The sequence below is a fragment of the Somniosus microcephalus genome, unplaced genomic scaffold, assembly GCF_052327205.1.
Source record: "Somniosus microcephalus isolate GS21.2 unplaced genomic scaffold, FLI_Smic_1.0 unresolved_chr1, whole genome shotgun sequence".
NCBI lineage: Eukaryota > Metazoa > Chordata > Chondrichthyes > Squaliformes > Somniosidae > Somniosus > Somniosus microcephalus.
In genome coordinates, this window is record NW_028225179.1 from 152,379,500 (window position 1) to 152,406,671 (window position 27,172).

The 27,172-nt window shown below is 44.9% G+C and overlaps 1 protein-coding gene across 2 annotated transcripts in view; it reads left to right on the plus strand.

Annotated features, from left to right (window-relative positions):
• LOC147096267 (butyrophilin subfamily 3 member A3-like) overlaps window positions 1–27,172 on the plus strand; it is a 42,968-nt gene that overhangs the window by 12,521 nt on the left and 3,275 nt on the right. For both annotated transcript variants that reach the window (XM_085975123.1, XM_085975124.1), the window contains 4 exons: window positions 10,751–10,870; window positions 12,049–12,081; window positions 15,302–15,328; window positions 21,859–21,885. In XM_085975123.1, coding sequence (XP_085831249.1) covers window positions 10,751–10,870; window positions 12,049–12,081; window positions 15,302–15,328; window positions 21,859–21,885 — 207 coding nt within the window. The remainder of the gene's footprint in view (window positions 1–10,750; window positions 10,871–12,048; window positions 12,082–15,301; window positions 15,329–21,858; window positions 21,886–27,172) is intronic.

The following is a 27,172-nucleotide window of genomic DNA, read 5'->3' on the forward strand; positions in this document are numbered from 1 at the left end:
CAAATTTGGAGATATTACATCCAATTCCCTCGTCCAGATCATTAATAGATATTGTGAACAGCTGGGGTCCTAGGACCGATCCTTGCGGTACCCCACTAGTCACTGCCTGCCACTCGGAAAACGACCTGTTTATTCCAACTCTTTGCTTTCTGTCCGCCAACCAGTTCTCTATCCAAGTCAATACCTTGCCCCCAATCCCATGTGCCTTAATTTTGCACGCTAATCTCTTATGTGGGACCTTATCAAAAGCCTTCTGAAAGTCCAAATACACCACATCCACTGGTTCTCCCTTATCTATTTTACCAGTTACATCCTCAAAAAATTCCAGTAGATTAGTCAAGCATGATTTACCTTTTGTAAATCCATGTTGACTTTGTCCGATCCTGTCACTGCTTTCCAAGTGCTCTGCTATTACATCTTTTATAATAGACTCTAGCATTTTCCCCACTACCGATGTCAGGCTTACCGGTCTATAATTCCCCGCTTTTTCTCTACCACCTTTTTTGAATAGTGGGGTAACATTAGCTACCCTCCAATCCATGGGTACTGTTCCAGAGTCTATTGAGTTCTGGAAGATGACCAGCAATGCATCTACTATTTCTAGGGCCACTTCCTCAAGTACCCTGGGATGTAGATTATCAGGCCCTGGGGATTTATCGGCCTTCAGTCCCATCAATTTTCCTAACACCATTTCCCTACAAATACTGATTTCTTTCAGTTCCACCCTTTCATCAGACCCTATGTTCCCTGGCATCTCTGGGAGGTTATTTGTGTCCTCCTTTGTGAAGACAGAACCAAAATATGTATTTAGTTGGTCTGCCATTTCTTTGTTTCCCATTATAAATTCCCCTGATTCTGACTGCAAGGGACGTACACTTGACTTCACCAATCTTTTTCTCTTCACATATCTATAAAAGCTTTTACAGTCAGTTTTTATGTTCCCTGCAAGCTTACTCTCATATTCTATTTTCCCCTTCTTAATTAACCCCTTTGTCCTCCTTTGTTGAATCCTAAACTGCTCCCAATCCTCAGGATTATTGCTTTTGCTGGCCAATTTATATGTCCTCCCCTTGGATCTTATGCTATCCCTAATTTCCCTTGTTAGCCACGGTTGAGTCACCTTTTTTGTTTTATTTTTATGCCAAACTGGGATGAACAAATTCTGTAGCTCATCCATTCGGTCTTTGAATGTTTGCCATTGCCTATCCACCGTCAACCCTTTGAGTGCCATTCCTCATTCAATCCTACCCAACTCGCTCCTCAGACCATCGTAGTTTCCTTTATTTAAATTGAGGACCCTTGCCTCTGAGTCAACTACTTCATTCTCCATCTTAATGAAGAATTCGATCATATTATGATCGCTCTGACCCAAGGGGCCTCGTACAACAAGATTGCTAATTAATCCTTTGTCGTTACATAATACCCAGTCTAAGATGGCCTGATCTCTGGTTGGTTCCTCGACATATTGGTCCAGGAAACCATCCCGTAAACACTCCAGGAATTCCTCCTCCACAGTATTGTTACTAATTTGGTTGGCCCAATCTATATGTAGATTAAAGTCACCCATGATGACTGCTGTGCCCTTATTGCACGCTTCTTTAATTTCCCTTTTAATGCCATCCCCAACCTCCGCCTTACTGTTTGGAGGTCTATATACCACTCCCACTAATGTTTTTTTCCCCTTAGTATTTCTCAATTCTACCCATACAGATTCCACATCATCAGAGCTAATATCCTTCATTACAATTGTATTAATCCCTTCTTTAACCAGTAATGCTACCCCACCTCCCTTTCCTTTTTGCCTATCTTTCCTGAATATCGAATACCCCTGGATGTTGAGATCCCAGTCTTGGCCATCCTTGAGCCACGTTTCCGTAATCCCAACCAAATCATATTCGTTTACCTTTATTTGCGCAGCCAATTCGTCCACCTTATTACAAATGCTCCTCGCATTAAGACAAGCCTTCAGGCTTGTTTTTTTAACGCTCTTAGACCTATTAGAATTATTATTTACTGTGGCCACGTTTGATTTAAACCGTTGATTTCTCTGACTGCCACTTTTGTTTTTCTCCTTCCTATCTTTTGCTTTTATCCCTGTTGCCCTTTCCTCTGTCTCCCTGCTCAGGTTCCCAACCCCCTGCCATTTTAGTTTAAACCCCCCCGAACGGTGCTAGCAAACCTCCCCACAAGGATATTTGTCCCGTTCTGGTTCAGGTGCAACCCATCCGACTTGTACAAGTCCCACCTTCCCCAGAAGCAGGCCCAGTGATCCAGGAAACTAAAGCCCTCCCTCCTGCACCAACTCTTTAGCCACGCATTCATCTGCTCTATCCTCCTATTCTCATGTTACAGTTATTGTGGGAACAGTCTTTGGTATTAATTGCACTTGATGATTGATTTACCCCAGTATATTTTTGTAAACAAGTTGGTCCTGAAATTCCTGGTTATTGGTTCACTGCCGAAAATGTGGCCTGGTGGGACTTACTGACGTAGACTATTCCATATCCCAGGACTGGAATCATTTACATAAAGGTGTAAGCGGGGGCTTCTTTTAACTGGTTTATGGTAATTTAGCTGGCCAGCAGCCTTTGCCTCTGAGCTCTGACCAATTCCCAAACAGCAGTTTCGAATCGCTACCCCTCCTTCAGTTCTGAGTGGAGGAACGTATAATTAATGATATTAAAATGGACAAGTGGTTTGGATGAGAGAAAAATCAAGTTTTATTACCTAAAACTACAATCAAAGGAATAAACTATACCACATGAACACAGTAATTGCAGTAAAAGTGTATAACAAGGGGGTACAGACGGCAAAAACGAGGGATACAATGACTACAATGTTACTTAAACAATCTTAGCAATTACCCTCAAATCACCACCCCAAACTCCTGCTGGGTTGTCTTGTTGAGGAGTCAGAACACCCTGCTCACCTGTGGTCCAGCGAAGTAAAAAGAGAGAGAGAGAGATAGCTTCTCAGCAGCTATCTTTATACCTGGTGAGCTCCTGCCGTTCTGCCCTGCAAGGGCTGTGTGCAAAAGTCCCCGCACAAAGGGTCCAATACACAAGAGAAAGCTGTGATTGGCTAACTCAGAGTGGTTGGACTGGGTTAATGTGTCTTCCGGAGCTCCCTGGGCTGAAACAAAAGGGAAATACAACTGCTTTATTGTCCAGAATGCTAGGTGATTTAGACCCGTTCAATTCTTAAACGGATCCCATTCAAGATACAAAAGTCTCTTCTGCAGTTTAGATGTATCCACTCGATATACAAACAAATGCTAATAGCATTCAATTGCTTTGTAAACAAAGCATTGTCCTGTGGTAACATTTTGTCTCCATTGAACCTTACTTCCAGACACAGAAAGCTGCATTCCAAGCCCCTTTGTCTTCGGCCATGTGGTATGACAGCCATTTTTATCCCATGAAATTTAAAAGCACAACGCCCAGGGATTCTTTAATCAAAAAAATTAATCTTCAGAACTGTAAATTATTGCGACTTCTTACAAAGTGGGTGGGCAATTGTGCCATTTGCCGTGCTTCCTGGGTCTATCCCACCAGGACCAGAAATAGCCAAGTGGGGTGGACTGTTACAGCCAAAGACAGAATTATTTTTTAAAAACTTTGCCCCCATGGAAGTGATGTTGTTTATTTTCTTGTGAGTTCTTCCCAAGTACCTCTGGCTTCTGGAGATTATAATCTTAACTTACTGTTACATGTTGGTGCTTAAAGCAGGCTTTGTTTATTTGTTCCAGCAACAGATTAAATATTGATCATCTTTCTTTTTCTCCAACAGGGCTGTTTAAAAACACTGCACTTTTTACCTTTCTAATTTATATTCTTCATTTTATGTATTTTATTTGCAAAATTCTCCTCTTCAGTGTTCACTTGTGTTGCATTTGTTTCTGTCGGTATGTATCTGAAATTTTTCTTTTCTTTCTTGCTCTGTAAAGATGCTGTAATCTTCATTACACTGTAGGGTTAAGTAGGACAGGAGAGATTTTCTGCTCCTGGTCATAAGCACATGCTGAGCATGGGTGGAAGTGGAAAGTCAGGTGCAGAGGCCAAGCGCTTGAAATGTACTGTGAGCAGCAACCTGATGCTGGGGGAGTGAGAGGCTCGCTTCACTCGAGTGCACAAGCTGCACTGGAGCTTTAAAAATGAAGGTGGTGCTTCCCTGTCCACCATCTTAAACATTCACTCCCTCCGCCACCGGCGTACCGTGGCTGCAGGGTGTACCATCTACAAGATGCACTGCAGCAACTCGCCAAGACTTCTTCGGCAGCACCTCCCAAACCCACGACCTCTACCACCAAGGGCAGCAGGCGCATGAGAACACCATCACCTCTAAATTCCCCTCCAAGTCACACACCATCCTGACTTGGAAATATAACGCCGTTACTTCATCGTCGCTGGGTCAAAATCCTGGAACTCACTCCCTAACAGCACTGTGGGAGTGTCTTCACCACACGGACTGCAGTGGTTCAAGACGGAGGCTCACCACCACCTTCTCGAGGGCAATTAGGGATGGGGAATAAATGCTGGCTTTGCCAGCGACGCCACATCCCAGGAACGAATATATATTTAAAAAAATCACTGCAGTTCTTTGTAGCTGTTTGCTAAAACTGAGTGGCTTGCTAGGCCATTTTAGAGGGCAGTTAAAAGTCAACCTGTTGGTGTAGAACTGGAGTCACATATACATAAGAACATAAGAAATAGGAGCAGGAGTAGGCCAATCGGCCCCTCGAGCCTGCTCCGCCATTCAATAAGATCATGGCTGATCTGATCCTAACCGCCAATCTACTATCACAGAACCATCTCCTGAATCTAACAGAATTCGACACACGAAATAGGAGCAGGATCAGGCTACACGGCCCCGCTCCGCTACCCACAGGGCCATGACCGATCCGAACCTAGACTCATGTCCAAATTCCTGCCCGCTCCCCATAACCCTTAATTCCCTTTACTTCTAGGAAACTGTCTATTTCTGTTTTAAATTTATGTAATGATGTAGCTTCTACAGCTTTTTGGGGCAGCATATTCCATGGACCTACCACCCTCTGAGTGAAGTAGTTCCTCCTCATCTCAGTTTTGAAAGAGCAGCCCCTTATTCTAAGACTATGCCCCCTAGTTCTAGTTTCACCCATCATCGGGAACATCCTCCCCGCATCCACCCGATCCAACCCCTTCACAATCTTATATGTTTCAATAAGATCGCCTCTCATTCTTCTGAACTCCAATGAGTAGAGTCCCAATCTACTCAACCTCTCCTCGTATGTCCGTCCCCTCATCCCCGGGATTAACCGAGTGAACCTTCTTTGTACTGACTCGAGAGCAAGTATGTCTTTTCTTAAGTATGGACACCAAAACTGTATGCAGTATTCCAGGTGCAGTCTCACCAATACCTTGTACAACTGAAGGAATACCTCCCTATTTTTATATTCTATCCCCCTAGCAATGAACACCAACATTCCATTGGCCTTCTTAATCACTTGCTGCACCTGCATACTAACCTTTTGAGTTTCGTGCACCAGGACCCCCAGATCCCTTTGTACTTCAGTACTTTCCAGTTTCTTGCCATTAAGATAATAACTTGCTCCACGATTTTTCCTGCCAAAGTGCATAACCTCACACTTTCCAGTATTGTATTCCATCTGCCAAATCTCTGCCCACTTACTTAGCCTGTCTATGTCCCCTTGCAGGTTTTTTATGTCCTCCTCACTCACTACTTTCCCTCCCATCTTAGCATCATCTGCAAACTTTGATATGTTACACTCGGTCCCCTCCTCCAAATCGTTAATATAGATTGTAAAGAGTTGGGGACCCAGCACTGACCCCTGTGGAACACCACTAGTTACTGATTGCCAGTCCGAGAATAAACCATTTATCCCAACTCTCTGCCTTCTGTTAGATAGCCAATCCTCTATCCATGCCAGAATATTACCCCCAATCCTGTGATTTTTTATCTTAAGCAATAATCTTTTGTGTGGCACCTTGTCAAATGCCTTTTGGAAGTCTAAATACACTACGTCCACTGGTTCCCCTTTATCGACCCTATATGTTACTTCCTCAAAGAACTCCAGCAAATTTGTCAAACATGACTTCCCCTTCATAAAACCATGCTGACTTTGTCCTATTAAATTATGATTATCCAAATGTCCTGTTACTGTCTCCTTAATAATGGACTCCAATATTTTACCTACCACAGATGTTAGGCTAACCGGTCTATAGATTCCAGCCTTCTGTCTACTGCCCTTTTTAAATAAGGGCGTCACATTAGCAGTTTTCCAGTGTGCCGGGACCTTTGCTGAGTCCAGGGAGTTTTGGAAAATTATTACCAATGCATCCACAACCCCTACCGCCACTTCCCTCAAGACCCTAGGATGTAAGCCATCAGGTCCAGGTGATGTATCCGCCTTGAGTCCCATTATTTTACCGAGTACCACTTCCTTAGTGATTTTGATCGTGTTTAGCTCCTCCCCCCCCCATAGCCCCCTGTTTGTCCAGTGTTGGGATATTCTTAGTGTCTTCTACTGTAAAGGCTGATACAAAATATTCATTCAGTGTTTTTGCCATCTCCATATTTCCCACCATTAATTTCCCGGTCTCATCCTCTAAGGGACCAACATTTACTTTAGCCACCCTTTTTACTTTTTATATAATTATAAAAACTCTTACTATCTGTTTTTATATTTTTTGCTAATTTACTTTCATAATCTATCTTCCCTTTCTTAATCAATCTTTTTGTTATTTTTTGCTGTCTTTTAAAGTTTTCCCAATCCTCTATCCTCCCACTAGATTTGGCTACCTTATATGCCCTTGTTTTTAGTCGAATACTATCCTTAATTTCTTTACTTAGCCACGGATGGCTGTCTTTTCTTTTACACCCTTTTCTTCTCAGTGGAATATTTTTATTTTGGAAGTTGTAAAATAACTCCTTAAATGTACACCACTGATCATGTATCGTCTTACCCTTTAATCTATTTTCCCAATCCACTCTACTCAATTCCGCTCTCATACCTTCATAGTCTCCTTTATTCAAGCTTAGCACGCTTGTTTGAGATCCAACCTTCTCACCCTCTAATTGAATATGGAATTCAACCATGTTATGGTCACTCATTCCAAGGGGATCCTTTACTAGGACATTTTAAATTAATCCTGTCTCGTTACACAGGACCAGATCTAAGGTTGCTTGCCCCCTGGTCGGTTCAGTTACATACTGCTCAAGAAACCCATCCCTAATACACTCAATGAACTCATCCTCAAGGCAGCCCTGCCCAATTTGATTTGTCCAATTAATATGATAGTTAAAATCCCCCATAATTATAGATGCTCCCTTATTACAAGCCTCAACTATTTCCTGATTGATACTCCGTCCAACAGAGTTGCAACTGTTCGGCCAGATCAAGATGGCAGGTTTCCTTCCCTAAAGGACATTAGTGAAATAATTGGGTTTTTATGACAATCTGACTGCTTCATGGCCACTTTTACTGTTTGAAAAAAAATGAAATGAAATTTTACCGTAAAATGAACTGAATTCAAATTCTCAGTGGGATTTGAACACATTTCACAATAAAATTGAAGTTTAGTCAATTAATTTTTTTTTGTATGCTTTAATATTTTCATTTAAAGTTACTGTTTGAAGGCCTCAGCTGTCAAAATCCTAGTGGGCAGTGGAATTCTCTACCCCAGAGGACTGTGGAGGCTCATAGAGTCATAGAGTAATACAGCACGGATAGAGGCCCTTCGGCCCATCGTGTCCATGCCGGCCATCAAGCCCTGTCTAATCTAATCCCATATTCCAGCATTTGGCCCATAGCCTTGTATGCTATGGCATTTCAAATGCTCATCCAAATGCTTCTTAAATGTTGTGAGGGTTTCTGCCTCCACAACCCTTTCAGGCAGTGAGTTCCAGACTCCAACCACCCTCTGGGTGAAAAAGTTCTTTCTCAAATCCCCTCTAAACCTCCCGCCCTTTACCTTGAATCTATGCCCCCTAGTTATTGACCCCTCTACTAAGGGGAAAAGCTCCTCAGCATCCATCCTATCTATGCCCCTCACAATTTTGTACACCTCAATCATGTCCCCCCTCAGCCTCCTCTGCTCCAAGGAAAACAAACCCAATCTGCCCAGTCTCTCTTCATAGCTGAAGCGCTCCAGCCCTGGTAACATCCTGGTGAACCTCCTCTGCACCCTCTCTAACGCGATCACATCTTTCCTGTAGTGTGGCGACCAGAACTGCACACAGTATTCCAGCTGTGGCCTAACCAGTGTTTTATACAGCTCCATCATAACCTCCTTGCTCTTATATTCTATGCCTCGGCTAATGAAGGCAAGTATCCCATATGCCTTTTTTACCACCTTATCCACCTGTTCCGCCGCCTTCAGGGATCTGTGTACCTGCACACCCAGATCCCTCTGACCCTCCGTCTTGCCTAGGGTCTTTCCCTTCATTGTGTATTCCCTTGCCTTGTTAGACCCCCCAAAGTGCATCACCTCGCACTTTTCCGGGTTAAATTCCATTTGCCACTGTTCCGCCCATCTGACCAACCCATCTATATCGTTCTGCAGACTGAGGCTACCCTCCTCGCTATTTACCACCCTACCAATTTTAGTATCATCCGCGAATTTACTGATCATACCCTTTACATTCATATCCAAGTCATTAATGTAGACCACAAACAGCAAGGGACCCAGCACCGATCCCTGTGGTACCCCACTGGCCACAGGCTTCCAGTCACAAAAACAACCTTCGACCATCACCCTCTGCCTTCTGCCACTAAGCCAGTTTTGTATCCAATGTGCCAAGGCACCCTGGATTCCATGGGCTCTTACCTTCTTGACCAGTCTCCTGTGCGGGACTTTATCGAAGGCCTTACTGAAATCCATGTATACCACATCCACTGCGTTACCCTCATCCACACACCTAGTCACCCCCTCAAAAAATTCAATCAAATTAGTCAGACATGATCTTCCCTTGACAAAGCCATGTTGACTATCCCTGATTAATCCTTGCCTCTCCAAGTGGAGACAAATTTTGTCCCTCAGGATTTTTTCCAGTAATTTTCCTACCACTGATGTTAGGCTCACTGGCCTGTAGTTCCCCGGTTTTTCCCTACTACCCTTCTTGAATAATGGTACTACATTAGCGGTTCTCCAGTCCTCTGGCACATCCCCTGTGGCCAGAGAGGTCCTGAATATATGTGTTAGAGCCCCCGCAATCTCCTCCTTTGCCTCACACAGCAGCCTGGGGTACATTTCATCCGGGCCTGGGGATTTATCCATTTTTAGGCCAGCTAAAACCGCCAATACCTCCTCCCTCTCGATGTTAATATGTTCGAGCATATCACAGTCCCCCCGCCCTATTTCTATGTCTACATCGTCCTTCTCCATAGTGAAAACAGATGCAAAAAATTCATTTAGAACCCCTCCTACATCTTCCGGCTCCACACACAGATTGCCACTTTTGTCCCTAATGGGCCCTATTTTTTCCCTAGTTATCCTTTTACCCTTAATATACTTATAAAACATCTTCGGATTTTCCTTTATTTTGCTCGCCAGTGTTATTTCATGGCCCCTCCTTGATCTCCTAATTTCTTTTTTAAGTATCCCCCTGCACCTTTTGTACTCCTCTAGGGCTTCCTCCGTCTTTAGCCTTTTGTATCTACCAAAAGCCCTCCTTTTTTTCCTAATCCATTCCCGTATATCCCCTGACATCCACGGTTCCCTGTGGTTTTTGGAACCACTCTTGACCTTTATGGGAACATGTTGCCCTTGTATGATCTCAATCTCCCTTCTGAAAGCCTCCCATTGCTCCGATGCGGATTTTCCTACAAGTAGCTGATCCCAGTCCATTTTGGCCAGATCCTGCCTTATCCTATTAAAATCGGCCTTCCCCCTCAGTCGTCGAGTATATTCAAGACAGAGATCGATAGATTTTTGGATATTAAGGGAACCAAGGGATATGGGGATAGTGCAGGAAAGTGGAGATGAGGTAGAAGATCAGCCATGATCTTGAATGGTGGAGCAGGCTGGAGGGGCTGACTGGCCTACTCCTGCTCTTATTTCTAGTGTTCTTGTGAAGTAGAGTTTAACTCTGGGCAGGTTTAAAACAGTTGGAAACTCACCTGCTGCTGCAGAAATCAGGCCAGGGCTATTTTAACTCCCGGACCTCATTAATATGCTACCAGTCCACTTCCTGCCTGGAATGGTCAGGAAGCGGCAGCCGGCCTGTGGAAAATTGGACAACCTACGGCTGCCCACCTGCAGGCAGGTAGGTGTGGGGAAAGGGTGGAGGTCAGGGAGTCTGGGGTAGGGGGACCTAAACTTTCCTTGTGGGACCTGGAGGAGCATACCTGCTCCTCCCAGCCCCACAAAGATAAGTGAATAACTTGCCTTTCAAGGCCTCTTCACATCCCTGTCCTCTTCTGACTTGGCTCAGCTTGGCCAGGTGCAATAGTGCTATTGGACCCTGATCCGCATTTTTAAAGAAGGGCCCCGCCAGCTTTGGGCGGGTGGATTAGTCTCACATTAAGAAGCTGGTGCAAAAATGGTGGTTGGTGGGATCGGAGGGGCTCGAGAACAGGTAAGTAACCTGGGCGGTTTGAACTGCCCACTCACCCGGCGGAAACCGTAGTCTTTAACCTGGGGGCCAGAAACGTTGAACTGTTTTGCTAATATTGGGCATTTGAAAAGAATGATTTCTGTGAAATATGTTACAGCTAATATTATCTAACTCGGTGACATTTATTTTGCAGACGATTTCTTCCCGACTGTCTCAGGCTGGCTGGTGTTTCTATCTGTGCTCCTCTGTCTTCTAATAGTAACTTTTGCTACGGGGATCTTTCGGACTGTGAAACAACATAGATGCATCAAAGGTACGGTCTCAGTCTAAAGTGACAATGGAGAATATAGATTCAGGATTCAACAGAAATGTGGAAAGAGAACCAGGTTTTTTTATTCTCACGTTAAATTTGGAAGAAAAAATAACATAGAAGGAAAAAGATTTGCAGGGCTGTGGGGAAAGGGCGGGGGAGTGGGACTCGCTGAGGTGCTCTTGCAGAGAGCCGGCACAGACTCGATGGGCCGAGTGGCCTCTATCTGTGCTGGAACCATTCTATGATTCTAAGTGAAATATATGCAAATACTTACATTTCCACTTGTCGGCTGACTGGAAGACTCTTCAATATTTATTAAAAATAAATCTTTCATACAGTTAGGTTTGTGCAGTTAAGCTGCCCATTGAATAATTGTGATTATTCATGTGCTACAGGAAATGTGCCTTTTAACATTTCCTTCAGCAAGTTGTGAGAAAGGATAATTCAGAATCAGACTTAAATGTAGAAAACAAACCAGAAAAAATCTGGAAATACTAAGTGGGTGAGGCAGCATCTATGCAGAAAACAGAAGTCCCGTCAACATGTCAGGTTTCATTCCTGCTAACTTATTTTTTTCCCCTTCAGTGTTATTACCTTCCAATGAAGGGCACACACCCTCTATTTCCTTTCTGATGTATGACACGATGGGTCGAATGGCCTCCTTCTGTGCCGTAAAGTTCCATGATTCTATCTTTACATCCCACAGGGATTCTCTGGCTGGCCATTGGGCAACACACAATAGCTACCGACTGAAGTCAACCCACCCAACTTTCCTGCCCAGGACAGTTTGTGTTTCCTTGTATATTTAAAAACTCAGCCACTATAGTTTTGGTCTCGATCGTGCTATTTTAATTCTTTTCCGTGTGGGGATATCTTTGCTCTTAATTTTTCTTCAATATCTTCAAAATATTTTGTTCAATTTGTACATCCACCTCCCACTTAATCCTCCCTAGGACTAAACCAATTACACAATATAGCATCACGTGAACTGTAGCACGGTCCATCACTTAAACACCTAAAGATGATAGAAGTGGCTGTATGGTGTACAGAAGAAAGTGCATGATTTTTTAAAAATGGAAATTAATCCTATTTATTCATGTTTGTAAGTGAAAGCTTATCTAATTACATAAGCTATTGTTTGATTGTAACTACAATTTATGTTTGTTGAATTTTTCCAGGACTAGAACTTGACCAGTCTATCAAACAATTCGGTAAGGGTTTAACATTGAAGTATCTGCAATACGGCGAAGAATGTTGGGCTTTGGTATTAAGATGTATGGATGGCACAGCTATACTGCTAAATAATGGCTATTAAACTGACTCTTTAAATATTATTTTGTGCATAATTCACCTTCTGAGCAGTACCTTTGCATAATCTTCCATCTGATATAAATATATAACTGCAAAAAACAGGTTACAAATACATTTTTTTAAATGATGAATAACTTCTAGTTACCTAAAATATTTCAACCTATACCTCTTGCATATTTGAACATTAACACATTTAACACACACTGATACAACAATGCACCTTGTTTCAAAATTGAAAAGAACACCCTGCTGTACCAGTGTCCCAGTTCTATTTCCCGCACCACTAATCCTTTTGACCATTCTGATTTACATTGACCATATAACTTGTCCAGAACCATGAGCACATACTACTGTACAATCACATCCACTAGAAACTAGATTGACTGGCACAAGCTCATTTCATGTAGAACTACAATAGCCAGCAGGGAGAAGAGACTTTTATTACATCAAGCCTAGAACCATTCACATTTTTGCGCGTGCTTGGTACCAACAATGTAAAAGCCGATGAGCAGCCTGCACGGGACCTTGCAGATGACTGTGTGCCCGTGCAGTTTAGCAGGAACATTGGCTGTAGTGTCCACCACTAAGAGTGGCTTGGTAGTTCCAGCACTGACCGAGCTGGATGAACCCTGAAGGGCACCGCTGCCAGACTAGGCCTGTGTCAGCTGGTGAGGGAACCAATATGAGGAAATAATCGACTTGACTCTGTCCTCACCAACCACCGATTGTGACACATCTGTTCACGATAACATTAGTAGACAGACCACCTCACGGTCCTTATGAAGACAAAGTCTCATCTACACACCCTCCATCATGTAGTGTGGTACTACCACCATTCTAAGTGGACAGGCTAAGGAGAGGTCTGGCAGGCCAAAACTGGCCATCTATAAAGGTGCTATGGGCCGTCAATAGCAGCATAACTGTTGACCACCACAATCTGTAACCTTATGGCGAGGTATATCCCTCACTCCTTCATCACCATCAAGCCGAGCGACGAACACTGGTGCAATAGGGATTGTAGAAAGACATACCAGGAGCAGCAGCAGGCACACCTTATAATGGGGCACCAACCTGGTGAAGCTACAACACAGGGCTACCTGCATGCTAAACACCAAAAGCAGCAGGTTATAGACAGAAATAAATCTTCCCATAACCAACTGATCAGAGCAAAGCTCTGTAGCCCAAAACATCCAGTCAAGAATGGTGATGGTGGACAATCAGGCAATGAATGGAGGAAGAAAATACCCATCCTTAACCATGGTGGAGGCAGCAAGTGACTGAATGATACAAGGCTGAATTGTATGCAAGTATTTCCATCCAGAAGCACCAAGTGGATGATCCTACTCGGCATTTCCCCAAGGTCCTCACCATCATAGATGCCATTTTGGTTTACTCCATATGGCAGAACAGTGGCAAATGGAATTTAACCCTGAAAAGTGTGAGGTGATGCATTTTGGGAGGACTAACAAGGCAAAGGAATACACAATGAATGGTAGGACCCTAGGAAGGACAGAGGATCAGAGGGACCTTGATGTGCATGTACATAGATCCCTGAAGGCAGCAGGACAGGTAGATAAGGTGGTTAAAAAGGCATATGGGATACTTGCCTTCATTAGCCGAGGCATAGAATATAAGAGCAGGGAGGTTATGATGGAGCTGTACAAAACACTAGTTAGGTCACAGCTGGAATACTGTGTGCAGTTCTGGTCGCCACACTATAGGAAGGATGTGATTGCATTGGAGAGGGTGCAGAGGAGATTCACCAGGATGTTACCTGGGCTGGAGTGCTTCAGCTATGAAGAGAGACTGGACAGGCTGGGGTTGTTTTCCTTGGAGCAGAGAAGGCTGAGGGGGGGGACCTGATTGAGGTGTACAAAATTATGAGGGGCGTAGATAGAAAGGAACTTTTCCCCTTAGTTGAGGGGTCAATAACCAGGGGGCATAGTTTCAAGGTAAGGTGCAGGAGGTTTAGAGGGGATTTGAGGAAAAACTTTTTCACCCAGAGGGTGGTTGGAATCTGGAACTCACTGCCTGAAAGGGTGGCAGAGGCAGGAACCCTCATAACATTCAAGAAGCATTTAGATGAGCACTTGAAACGCCATAGCATACAAGGCTACGGACCAAGTGCTGGAAAATGGGATTAGAATAGACAGGGCTTGCTGGCTGGCGCGGACACGATGGACCGAAGGGCCTCTTTCTGTGCTGTATAACTCTACGACTTTTAAGAAGCTACTCAGTATTGCCCATGCCCCTGCTGCCCCCCTCCCCTCCCTATTGCATGAGATTCCAACCATTTCTACTTTGGCCCCCTGGTCAAGGGAATCGACCCAATATATTTTTAAAAATTACCATTTCTTCAGGGATCCAGCCACTTCTCCTGTACCCAAACCCCTCGGTGGGGTCGATGTCGGCTCATCTGGAGGCAGCTATGCAAGATCTCACTCAGCATACCAGCCTCCGGCACAACCGGGTCCCTGCTGTTTTTCCGCTGGAACCCCGGAGGGAATTTGGGGGTTGTGTAATTAAATGTTGAGAATAACTGAAACAGGCATCTCAATGCAGCCAATCATTAGGACAATAGCTAAAAGATGCCAGCCATTATCACGGTGGGTAAGGGATAGACTTCAGGATGTACCAAAGCGCTTTACAAACAAGGTATTTCTGAAGTGTAGCCACTGTTCTAATGTAGGAAACGTGGCAGCCAATTTCCACACAGCACTGAGTTAAATGGGCAATTAAACTGTCCTGGTGATGTTGGTTGAGGGATAAATATTGACCAGGACATTGGGAGAACTCCCATGTTCTTCTTCGAAATAGTGTCGTGGGATCTTTTACGTCCACTTGAAAGGGCAGATGGGACCTTGGTTTAATGCCTCACCTGAAAGACGGCAACTCTGACAGTGCAGCACTCCTTCAGTACTGGCATTGAAATAAAGTCTCGAATATGTACTCAAGTCTCTGACTCGGAGGTGAGAATGCTACCACTGAGCCAAGGCTAATAACTACATGCTAAAATTTCAATGCTCAAACCATTAGAAATGCGGGGAATGTATCAATATTTTAATGTTTGTGACAATCAGATTAATAAAGTGTCTTTACAGTATTTCTTTTATTTTTTAGACCAGTGGAAATCTCTTGTTGAATCAGGTATGATGTTCTTTTACGTAAACTGTTCTATATTAATGCACCTGGTAAGTTGTAGCACCAGTTGTATTCACTGATGCATCTGCTGCACGAACAACTCCTTTAACCTGATGAGAAATACAGGGTCAGAATTTGCTGTCGCAAGGCATAGTTAGACTTGCCCCTGCACCCTTCAGCTCAAATATTTTTTGCCCACAAAATTGCTGAATGTGCCAGCTGATAACAGAGCATCTGGGACCTGAGTGAGCAGTGGGACAAACAGTCAATCTTCTTTACCACTGAGATTTAAGGATTGGGGAAATAAACACAGGAAAGACTGACAAGGAGGGTAAATTAAAGGGGCGAGCTCAATGCCAAGTCATGTGCAGAAAGAGAAATAAAGAGAGGGAAAGAAAGATTGGATGAAGAGAGAGAGAAAAGAGAGACAGAAAGGAAAAGAAAAAACAAAATTTAAAAGTCGACATTTTTTAAAACATCCTCGAAAAATTCAAAACCTGAAGGAATGAGACTCCACACTTGTAATATTAATTTTCGGTGCCAGAAAGGTCGATCGTCAGTCATCAACAATTATCACGTTAAAGGGTACTTGCACTGATAATGACAAGACTTCACTTTCTGTGGTGAGTTTAATGGGCAAATACAGCAAGTTCCTTTTATTTAAAAAAAAAGGAGGCTAAGGGCGAGATGCCGTTTTGCGCAGCTATCAGCGAGCGACGCAACTCGGACAGCAACTTTTGGATATTCACATTAACAGCGCAGCTGCTCCTCACCTGAAGTGGCTGTACCGTTTACCCATAAATAATGGGGAGCACCATTAGCCTCACCGTTATTTTCACAGCAAATTCTGGCCCATTGCTACTGTGCTTTGTATCATCTGACTACAAAGCTTTACTGCCTTTTCACACAGCCGTCAAGGTTGTACTAATGATTTTGCTTAAACCGGTATTTCACCCCATGGTCAGACTATTTTCATTGGTCCTTCCCTAAGTCTGGGAAATCGGCTACATTTTGTTCAGTCCCAGTGACAGGATTCAGATTAGAATTCACCCTTTGCGAAATTGTGACATGGAGCCCATCTATTATATCGTAAAATCACGGAGTGGGTTGCAATATTCCATTTAAAATGCATTAAAAAATCCTATGGCATACTATCTCAATGGGGAAAATGCATAATAAAGGAGTCAATATATACCTGTAATATCAATTACGCCTGTAGAGGAAAGGTCGAGTTCAGCCCTGCTCCTCTCCCTTTCCCACCCCCCACCGCCCCCAAACCGAGACGAGGGCAGGTGTAACTCGCCACATTCTTCCCCCCCCGGCCATCCTCCTTGACCTGAATGCTACACTTGGTCTCGACTCCCCATGTGCAATGCCTCAGGGGCTTGACTAGTATTAGATAATAAATATAGAGGATTGCCTGTTCAAATCTTTGAAGGTGGCAGGACAAGTTGATAATGCTGTTAAAAAAGCATATGGAATCCTTCGCTTTCTAAGTAGAGACATTGGCCTAGAAATTCAGTGCCCTTAGCGCCGATTTTGCGGCGCTAGAGGGCCTAGCGCTGCAATTGGCGCCGGCGCCTAAATTGCCTGGGGCCCTTCCGCCGCGGTAGACCGGTAGCGCTGCGCCGGCACCGATGACGTCATCGGTGTGCGCAGCGTCCCGGTTGCCATAGTAACACGCCCGAACTGGGAAATTGACTTGCGGCCGCCTCGCCCGTGGCAGCCGCAAGCAACGTTCTGGCAGAGGTGCCTTGCACAAGTTTGCGCCGGCGCATTAAAGGCCCCGCGGCGGCCGGCCGCTTTCCCCGCCGCCCGCCTGGCCGCAGCTCACTCCCCGGACTTCCCCCCCCCCCCCCCCCCCCCGGAACATAAGCAAGCCCGGCACTTGTCCGAGGTGCCGGGCTCATTTTTAATAAGATTATCGCGGGCCGCGGCCGGGTGCAGGCAGCTCCTCCTTAAGGGAAGGAGGAGGCCTGCACTTCCCGAACGTGCCGCACCGCAGCGGGCGCCGCAGCGCCGGGATAGCGCCGAAATTCAGCGCATAGCGCCAGTTTTCAGGCGCTAACAGCTTTCAGCAGCGCCGGCAGCCGTTTGGGCGCAGAAGTACTGAATTTTGGGCCCGACCAGCGCGACATAGCTCCGGCACTAACTTCCGGCGCTAAAGCCGTCGCTGCGCCAGAACCCAATTTCTAGGCTAATGAGTACAAAAGCAAGGAAGTTATGCTAAATCTTCACTGGTTACCAGAGATGAGGGACTTCAGTTATGTGGAGAGATGGGAGGCTAGGATTGTCCTCCTTAGAGCAGAGAAAATTAAGGGGAGATTTAATAGAGATGTTTAAGATTATGAAGGGTTTTGATAGAGTGAATAACGGAAAACTGTTTCCACCCGCAGGGGAGTTAGTAACCAGAGGACACAGATTTGCAATTGGCATAATAACCAGAGGGGAGATGAGGAGAAATTTTTGTATGCAGTGAGTTGTTATGATCTCGAATGCACTGCCTGCAAAGGCGTCGGAAGCAGATTCAATAGTAACTTTCAAAAGTGAATTAGATATATACCTGAAAAGGAAAATTTGAAAGAGTTGGGGAGTTTAAAAAAAAATTCATTCATGGGATGTGGTTGTCGCTGGCCAGGCCAGCATTTATTGCCCATCCCTAGTTGCCCTTGAGAAGGTGGTGGTGAGCTGCCACCTTGAACCACTGCAGTCAGTGTGGTGAAGGTACACAGTGCTGTTGGGGAGGGAGTTCCAGGATTTTGACCCAACGATGATGAATGAATAGCAATATATTTCCAAGTTAGGGTGGTGTGTGAGACTTGGAGGGGTACTTGGAGATGGTGGTGTTCCAATGCGCCTGCTGTCCTTGTCCTTCTAGGTGGTAGAGGTCACGGGTTTGGGAGGTGCTGTCGCAGAAGCCTTGGTGAGTTGTTGCAGTGCTTGTACCATCTACAGAGTTCGTGTAGATGGTACACACTGCAGATAAGGTGCGCTGGTGGTGGAGGGAGTGAATGTTTAAGGTGGTGGATTGGGTGTCAATCAAGCCGGCTGCTTTGTCCTAGATGGTGTCAAGCTTCTTGAGTGTTGTTGGAGCTGCACTCATCCAGGCAAGTGGAGAGTATTCCATCACACTTCTGGCTTGTGCCCTGTAGATGGTGGAAAGGCTTTGGGGAGTTAGGTGAGTCACTCACCGCAGAATACCCAGCCTCTGACCTGCTGTTGTAGCCATGGCTATTCCAGTTACATTTCTGGTCAATAGTGTAATATTGACCCCCAGGATGTTTATGGTGGGGGATTCGACTTGCCACTTATCAGCCAAAGCCTGAATGTTGTCCAGGTCTTGCTGCACGCTGGCACGGACTGCTTCATTATTTGAGGAGTTGTGAATGGAACTGAACACTGTGCAATCATCAACAAACATCCTCACTTCTGACCTTATGATGGAAGGATGATCATTGATAAAGCAGCTGAAGATGGTTAGGCCTAGGATACTGCCCTGAGGAACTCCTGCAGCAGTGTCCTGGGGCTGAGATGATTGGCCTCGAACATCCACAACCATTCTCCTTTGTGGTAGGTATGACTCCAGCCAGTGGAGAGTTTTCCCCCTGATTCACATTGACTTCAATTTTACTAGCGCTCTTTGATGCCACACTGGTGAAATGCTGCCTTGATGTCAAGGGCAGTCACTCTCCCCTCACCTCTGGAATTCAGCTCTTTTATCCATGTTTGGACCGAGGCTGTAATGAGGTATGGAGCTGAGTGGTCCTGGCGGCACCCAAACTGAGCATCGGTAAGCAGGTTATCGATAAGTACCGCTTGATAGCACTGTCGACGACACGTTACATCACTTTGCTGATGATTGAGAGTAGACTGATGGGGCGGTAATTGGCCAGATTAGATTTGTCCTTTTTGTGGTCAGGAGATACCTCGGGAATTCTTTTTGTGGTCAGGAGATACCTGGGTAATTTTCCACTTTGTCGGGTAGATGCCAGTGTTGTAGCTGTTCTGGAACAGCTTGGCTAGAGGCACGGCTAGTTCTGGAGCACAAGTCTTCAGTACTACAGCTGGGATGTTGTCAGGACCCATAGCCTTTGCTGTACCAAGTGCACTCAGCCGTTTCTTGATATCATGTGGAGTGAATCGAATTGGCTGATGACTGGCTTCTGTGATGGTGTGGACCTCGGGAGGAGGCCGAGATGGATCATCCACTTGGCACTTTGCAAACGCTTCAGCCTTGTCTTTTGCACTCACATGCAGGGCTACGCCATCATGGAGAATGGGGATGTTCATGGAGCCTCCTCCTCCCGTTGGTTGTTTAATTGTCCCTACCATTCACGACTGGATGCGGCAGAACTGCAGAGCTTTGACCTGATCCGTTGGTTGTGGGATCACTTAGCTCTGTCTATAGCATGCTACTTCCGCTGTTTTTAGTATTCATGTAGTTCTGTGTTGTAGATTTACCAGGTTGGTACCTCATTCTTAGGTACTCCTGGCGTGCTCTTCGACACTCCTCATTGAACCAAGATTGGTTCCTCAGCTTGACGGTAATGGTAGAGTGAGGAATATGCCAGGCCATGAGGTTACAGATTATGGTGGAATACAATTCTGCTGCTGATGGCCACAGCACCTCATGGATGCCCAGTTTTGAGCTACTAGATCTGTTCTGAATCATTTAGCACGGTGGTAGTGCTGCACAACACGATGGAGGATGTCCTCAGTGGGAAGACTGAATTCCTCTCCACAAGGACTGTACGGTGGGCACTCCTACCAATGCTGCCACAGACAGATGCATCTGCGACAGGTAGATTGGTGAGGACGAGGTCAAGTAGTTTTTCCCTCATGTTGGTTCTCTCACCTGCCGCAGGCCCAGTCTGGCAGCTATGTCCTTCAGGACTCTGCCAGCTTGGTCAGTATTGGTACTACCAAGCCACTCTTGCCATTGAAGTCCTCCACCCAGAGTACATTCTGTGCCCTTGCTACCTTCAGTGCTTCTTCCAAGTGGTGTTCAACACGGAGGAGTACTGATTCATCAGCTGAGCGAGGGCAGTAGCTGGTAATCAGCAGGAGGTTTCCTTGACCTGATGCCATGAGACTTCTTGGGGTCTGGGTCTAATGTTGAGGACTCCCAGGCCCACTCCCTCCCAATTGTATATCACTGTCCTTCTACCTCTGGTCATAGGACATACCATGGGATGGTGATGGAGGAGTCTGGGCTATTGACTGAAAGGTATGATCCTGTGAGAATGAGTCCCCAGATGTTAGTGAGAACTTTGCAGGGTTGACTGGGCAGGGTTTTTTTTAATTCATTCACAGGATGTGGGTATCGCTGGCAAGGCATTTATTGCCCATCCCTAATTGCCCTCGAGAAGGTGGTGGTGAGCCACCTTCTTGAATCGCTGCAGTCCACGGTAAAGTTACTCTCACAGTGACTTTGTCGTAGTGGTTTGGTACAACTGAGTGGCATGCTAAGCCATTTCAGAGGGCAGTTAAGAGTCAACCACATTGCTGTGGGTCTAGAGTCACATGTAGACCAGGCCAGGTAAGGACGGCAGAATTCCTTCCCTAAAGGACATTAGTGAACCAGATGGGTTTTTAGACAATCGATAGTTTTAGTCACCATTACTGATGCTAGGTTTTTAGTTCCAGATATATTTAACCCAGTTGCCGTGTTGGGATTGGAACTCCTGTCTCCGGACCATTAGTCCAGGCCACTGGATTACTAGTCCAGTAACATCACCACGATGCTACTGTACCCCAAGTGGAACATTGGGTCGCTCTTTTGAAGAGCCAGCACAAGTATGATTGGCTGAATGGCCTCTTTTTGTGCTGTAACATTCTATGAAATGTTTCCTTTTCAGTCTATATTCTGAAAACATTGAAGATTTTGCAGTGAGGGCAATTTTACATACTCATAATTAGTGTAATTATTCAGCCCTTTTGTACAACGTGTATTTGTGTGTGCAATTGCACATACATGTTACTATGTTGCAATCATTATGTGAAGACATGTTAAACTTCTCCCAGTTCAGCTGAGCTTGCCCAAAATCAATTTTCACCAGCAGGAAATTGTTAACACAGACATTGAAATTCATGCACTGACTTTTAAATTTGCATTTCCCAGACTGTCTTAATAAGCAAAACAGGCCCACTTCCCCTGGGACCAAGTCCTGGCAGGCTAGTGTGCAGTGGTAGATAATGTTGAGTGCAATTGCCAGGATCTCTGGCTGGTGATGTCAGCCCACCTCTTTGTGCTCCCATACAGGAGTCGGACGCAAAAAGCATCTGGTCCAATTGCCATGAAATTTTGAATGGGTCATGAAAAGGGTGAGCAATCCAATGTACCCAGATTATGATCCAGATTCCTCCCTTGCCCACCCACACAATGGCAGCTTTGTATTGCCAGGGTCCCAGTAATTTCGGGGCCTATGTCTTCCAATTTACAATCATCGTGAATTTTTTTTCCTATGGAATTATTTGCATGCTGATACCCCATGAAAACTTCTCCAGTCTAATTGGTTTATTATTTCTGTTTTCAGAGTGGAAGAAGATTTGTGAGTGTGAAGGTAAGATCTGCAAGTTAATGTAATAAACATTTACATAAATTTGACTGTAACTGATCTACTCCCTTGATCATAATCACTATAGTACATGGAACTGTGTTTGAAGAGACCTCCTCTTGTCACTCTCCACCTTCACTCTGGATAATTTTCTGAGTTCATGCTGCTGCCTGAGAGCCTCAAACATTAGCAGTACACATTTGGAAATAGCAGGTGCACGGCCCATGATTTTCTATCCATTAATTGGAATGGATGACAAGTCGAGGGCAGCATGCTTACAGTTTTCCAATGTGCCTGGCTGCTGGGTGACCCTCCTAGCCAGCAGTGTGAACTCTGAAAACCAGCTCTTAAATGTGCAAAATTAATTGATTTCTTTGGGTGAAAATCAAGGCCATCCACACAACAGCCTCTTCCATCCTCTCTGCTACCCTTTTCCTGATTAAGTTTCCAGCCATACTGCATTCTGCAGTTTCTTCCCATCTCCCACCCAACCATCCTTATACTCAATTCGTCTATCAGCTCCCTCAAGCCCCTTATGTCCCAGCTCCTGAGCATCCAATTTCCTCTTTTCAGCTCCATACTCACTGATATTTCCCGTATTGTTCTCATCATCTTGCAAATTACTATCATCCCTTCACAAAACACCCATCTTTAACTCCTCCATTTTCTCCAACTACCAATCTATCTCCAAACATTGCTTTATCAAAGACCGGGAATGTATTATGCCTCGCAAGTAGGATCCCATCTCTCCTATCACTCCCTGTTTGTGACCCTCCAATTCAACTTCCACCCACTCACCGCATTGAGACTTAGCAAATCAAAGTCACAGGCGACATCATATGCAATTGTGAAAATGGCTCACTTCTCCTCATCCTCCTTGACCTGCTTTTAACAGAATAAGCTCTCTATCTCCCACCAACATTTGTTGACTGCAGTCCATCTCCATGGCACTGCTCTCTCCAGATCCCACTCATACCTGTTGAGACAGACATCGTGGGTAAATTTCTCAATTCATTAATCAGCTCCCTCAATCCCCTTATGTCTCAACTCCTGAGCATCCCATTTCCTCTCATCGGTGAGCATGGAGTTGACATCAACAATGTATCTCTCTTTTGAAGCAGAGTATTTTTTTTAAAGGTGAGAGACTGGGAAATGTTGGTATTCAGAGGAACCTGGGTGTCCTTGTACACAAATCACAATGTTAACCTGCAGGTACAGCAAGCATTTAGGAAAGCAAATGGTATGTTAGCCTTTATTACAAAGGGATTGGAGTATAAGAGTAAAGAAGTCTTACTGCAATTATATAGACCTTGGTGAGACCACACCTGGAGTACTGTGTACAGTTTTGGTCTCCTTACCTAAGGAAGGATGTGCTTGCCTTAGAGGGAGTTCACTAGACCGAGTCCTGAGATGAAGGGATTGTCCTATGAGGAGAGATTGAGTAGACTCGGCCTATATTTCCTAGAGTTTAGAAGAATGAGAGGCGATCTCATTGAAACATACAAAATTGTTACGGTGCTTGACAGGCTAGATGCTGGGAGGATGTTTCCCCTGGCTGGGGAGACTAGAACTAGAGGTCACAGTCTCAGAATAAGGGATTGGCCATTTAGGACTGAGATGAGTTGAAATATATTCTCAATGGTTTGTGAATCTTTGGAATTTTCTACCCCAGAGGGCTGTGGATGCTCAGTCGTTGAGTATATTCAAGAGAGCGATCGACAGATTTTTGAATACTAAGGGAATCAAGGGATATGGGGATAGGGCGGGAAAGTGGAGTTGAGGTGGCGATCAGCCGTGATGTTATTGAATGGCGGAACAGGCTCAAAGGGCGAAAGGCCTACTCCCACTCCTATTTATGTTCTTGCGTTCCACTTCTGTGGAAATTAAGATTCATGGGCAGAATATCCTGGGCTTTGAGTGCACAATTTGACAATATACGCTCCTGGCATGCACTGGGAGTACGTAAGCAGAAAATATGCTCTTGCATCCTCTCCTAGATCCTCATGGTCACATGTGGTTTAGGCAGAACTCCAACTTTGGTCCTTACGTCTTCATTATTTATATGTTATCCATCAGTGACATCATCTGGAAGTGTGAGGTTGGCTTCTACAAGTATGCTAATAACATCCAGCTTTCCCTTCATCTCATCCATCAATCCCAGACTGTTGATGTATTATACAACTATCCATCCAACGTTAAGATTTGGATGAGGTCAAATTTCCTCCCAAATAATGCCACCAAATCTGAAGCCATCCTCTTGAATTCTTGCCAACATTTATGCTTGCCACCCTCCATGTTTGACTCCATCAGTCTCTTCAGCTACCCCTCAGGCTCAGGTTAGAGGTGCAGAATCTTTGTGACTGCTTGAACTCAAGTTGATTTTCCTTTCCAACATCCATTCTGTTTTTTCAAATATTTGGGATTTGGGCAATTCGGTGTTTATTGCCCATCCTTAGTTTCCCATAGAAGGTGCTGATAGGTATTCTCCTTGAACTGCTGCAGTCCTTGTGCTGATGGTGACCCACTATGGTGTTAGATAGGGAATTCCAGAATATTGACTCAGCGAAAATGAAGGAACATTGGTACATGGCGTGTCAAGTCAAGATGGCGTGTGACTTGGAGGGGAACTTCAAGGTAATTGGTGTTCCCTTGAACTTGTTGCCCCTGTCTTTCTTGGTGGTAGAGTTCATGGGTCTGGGATGTGCTGCCAAAGTAAGCTTGGCACATTGCTGCAGTGCATCCTGTAGATAGTAATGATTGCAGTCAGCATGGACCGGTGATGGAGGAGGCTGTCAAGTGGCCTGTCCTGGATGGTGTCTAGCTTCTATAGTGCTGCAACTGTACCCATCCAGCTGAGTGATGAATATTTCATGACACTCCTATCTTGAGCTTATAGATGGTAAAGGCTTGAGGTGAGGAGTTGAGCCTCCCATTACAGAGTAGGTAGTCTATTCCCTACTCTTAGAATCATGGAATCTTACTGCACAGGAGGCCATTCGGCTCTTTGAAAGAGCTGTCCAATTTACTCCCACACCCCAGCTTTTTCACCATAACCCTGTAAATCAGTCCTCTTCAAGTACATGTCCAATTGCCTTTTAAAAGTTCCCATAGAATCTGATTCCACCAGCTTTTCAGGTAGTGCATTCCAGATCTCAACAGCCCTCTGTGTGGAGACATTTATCTTCATTTCCCCTCTAGTTCTTTTGCCAATTATTTTAAATCTATGACCTCTGGCTATCGACCCACTTGCCAGAGGAAATAGTTTTCTTGTGGCCACATTGTTGATATGACTGGTCCAGTTAAGCTTCTGGTAAACGTTGACCCCCAGGATGTTGACAGTGGTTGCCATGTGTCAGCCCAAGTCTGGATGTTGTCCAGCTCCTGCTGTAGGCTGGCAGGGGCTGTTTCATTGTTGGAGGAGTTGTGAATGGAGCTGAACCTTGTTGAATATTAAGTGAATAGGCCTGCTCCTGAACATATGATGGATGGAATGTCACTGATGAAACAGCTCAAGATAGTTGGGCCACGGATGCTGCCCTGACAAACCTGAGGATTGGGGGCAGTTTAGGATTCAGCAAAGGAGGACAAAGAGATTAATTAAAAGGGGGAAAATAGAGTATGAGAGTAAGCTTTCAGGAACATAAAAACTGACTGTAAAAGCTTTTATAGATATGTGAAGAGAAAAAGATTGGCGAAGTCAAGCGTAGGTCCCTTGCACTCAGAATCAGGGGAATTTATAATGGGGAACAAAGAAATGGCAGACCAATTAAATACATACTTTGGTTCTGTCTTCACAAAGGAGGACACAAATAACCTCCCAGAGATGTCGGGGAACATAGGGTCTAATGAGAGGGAGGAACTGAATGAAATCAGTATTTGTAGGGAAATGGTGTTAGGGAAATTGACGGGACTGAAGGCCGATAAATCTCCAGGGCCTGATAATCTACATCCTAGGGTACTTAAGGAAGTAGCCCTAGAAATAGTAGATGCATTGCTGGTCATCTTCCAAAATTCTATAGACTCTGGAACAGTTCCCATGGATTGGAGGGTAGCTAATGTTATCCCACTATTCAAAAAAGGTGGTAGAGAGAAAACGGGGAATTATAGACTGGTAAGCCTGACATCGGTAGTGGGGAAAATGCTAAAGTCCATTATAAAAGATGTAATAGCAGAGCACTTGGAAAACAGTGACAGGATCGGATAAGGTCAACCTGGATTTACAAAAGGTAAATCATGCTTGACTAATCTAGAATTTTTTGAGGATGTAACTGGTAGAATAGATAAGGGAGAACCAGTAGATGTGGTGTATTTGGACTTTCAGAAGGCTTTCGATAAGGTCCCACATAAGAGATTGGCGTGTAAAGTTAAAGCACAAAGGATTGGGGGCAAGGTACTGACTTGGATAGAGAACTGGTTGGCAGACAGGAAGCAGAGTTGGAATAAACGGGTCTTTTTCCGAGTGGCAGGCAGTGACTAGTGGGGCACCGCAGGGATCGGTGCTAGGACCCCAGCTATTCACAATATATATTAATGATCTAGATGAGGGAACTAGATGTAATATCTCCAAGTTTGCAGACGACACAAAGCTGGGTGGGCGTGGGTGCTGTGAGGAGGATGCCGAGAAACTCCAGTATGATTTGGACAGGTTGGGTGATTGGGCAGTTGCATGGCAGATGCAGTATAATATGGATAAATGTGAGGTTATCCACTTTGGTGGCAAAAACAGGAAGGCAGATTATTATCTGAACGGCAATAGATTGGGAGAAGGGGAAGTGCAACAAGACCTGGGTGTCCTTGTGCACCAGTCGCTGAAGGTAAGCATGCAGGTGCAGCAGGCGGGTAAGAAGGCAAATGGTATGCTGGCCTTCATAGTGAGAGGGTTTGAGTACAGGAGCAAGGATGTCTTGCTGCAGTTGTACAGGGCCTTGGTGAGACCACACCTTGAGTATTGTGTGCAGTTTTGGTCGCCTTATCTGAGGAAGGATGTTCTTGCCATGGAGGGAGTGCAGTGAAGATTCACCAGACTGATACCTGGGATGGCAGGAATGACGTATGAGGAGAGTTTGGGTCGATTGGGCTTATACTCGCTGGAGTTTAGAAGAATGAGAGGGGATCTCATTGAAACTTATAAAATTCTAATAGGACTAGACAGGCTAGATGCAGGAAGGATGTTCCCGATGGCCGGGGAGTCCAGAACCAGGGGTTACAGTCTAAAGATAGGGGTAAGCCATTTAGGACAGAGATGAGGTATTTCTTCACCCAGAGCGTGGTGAACCTGTGGAATTCTCTACCA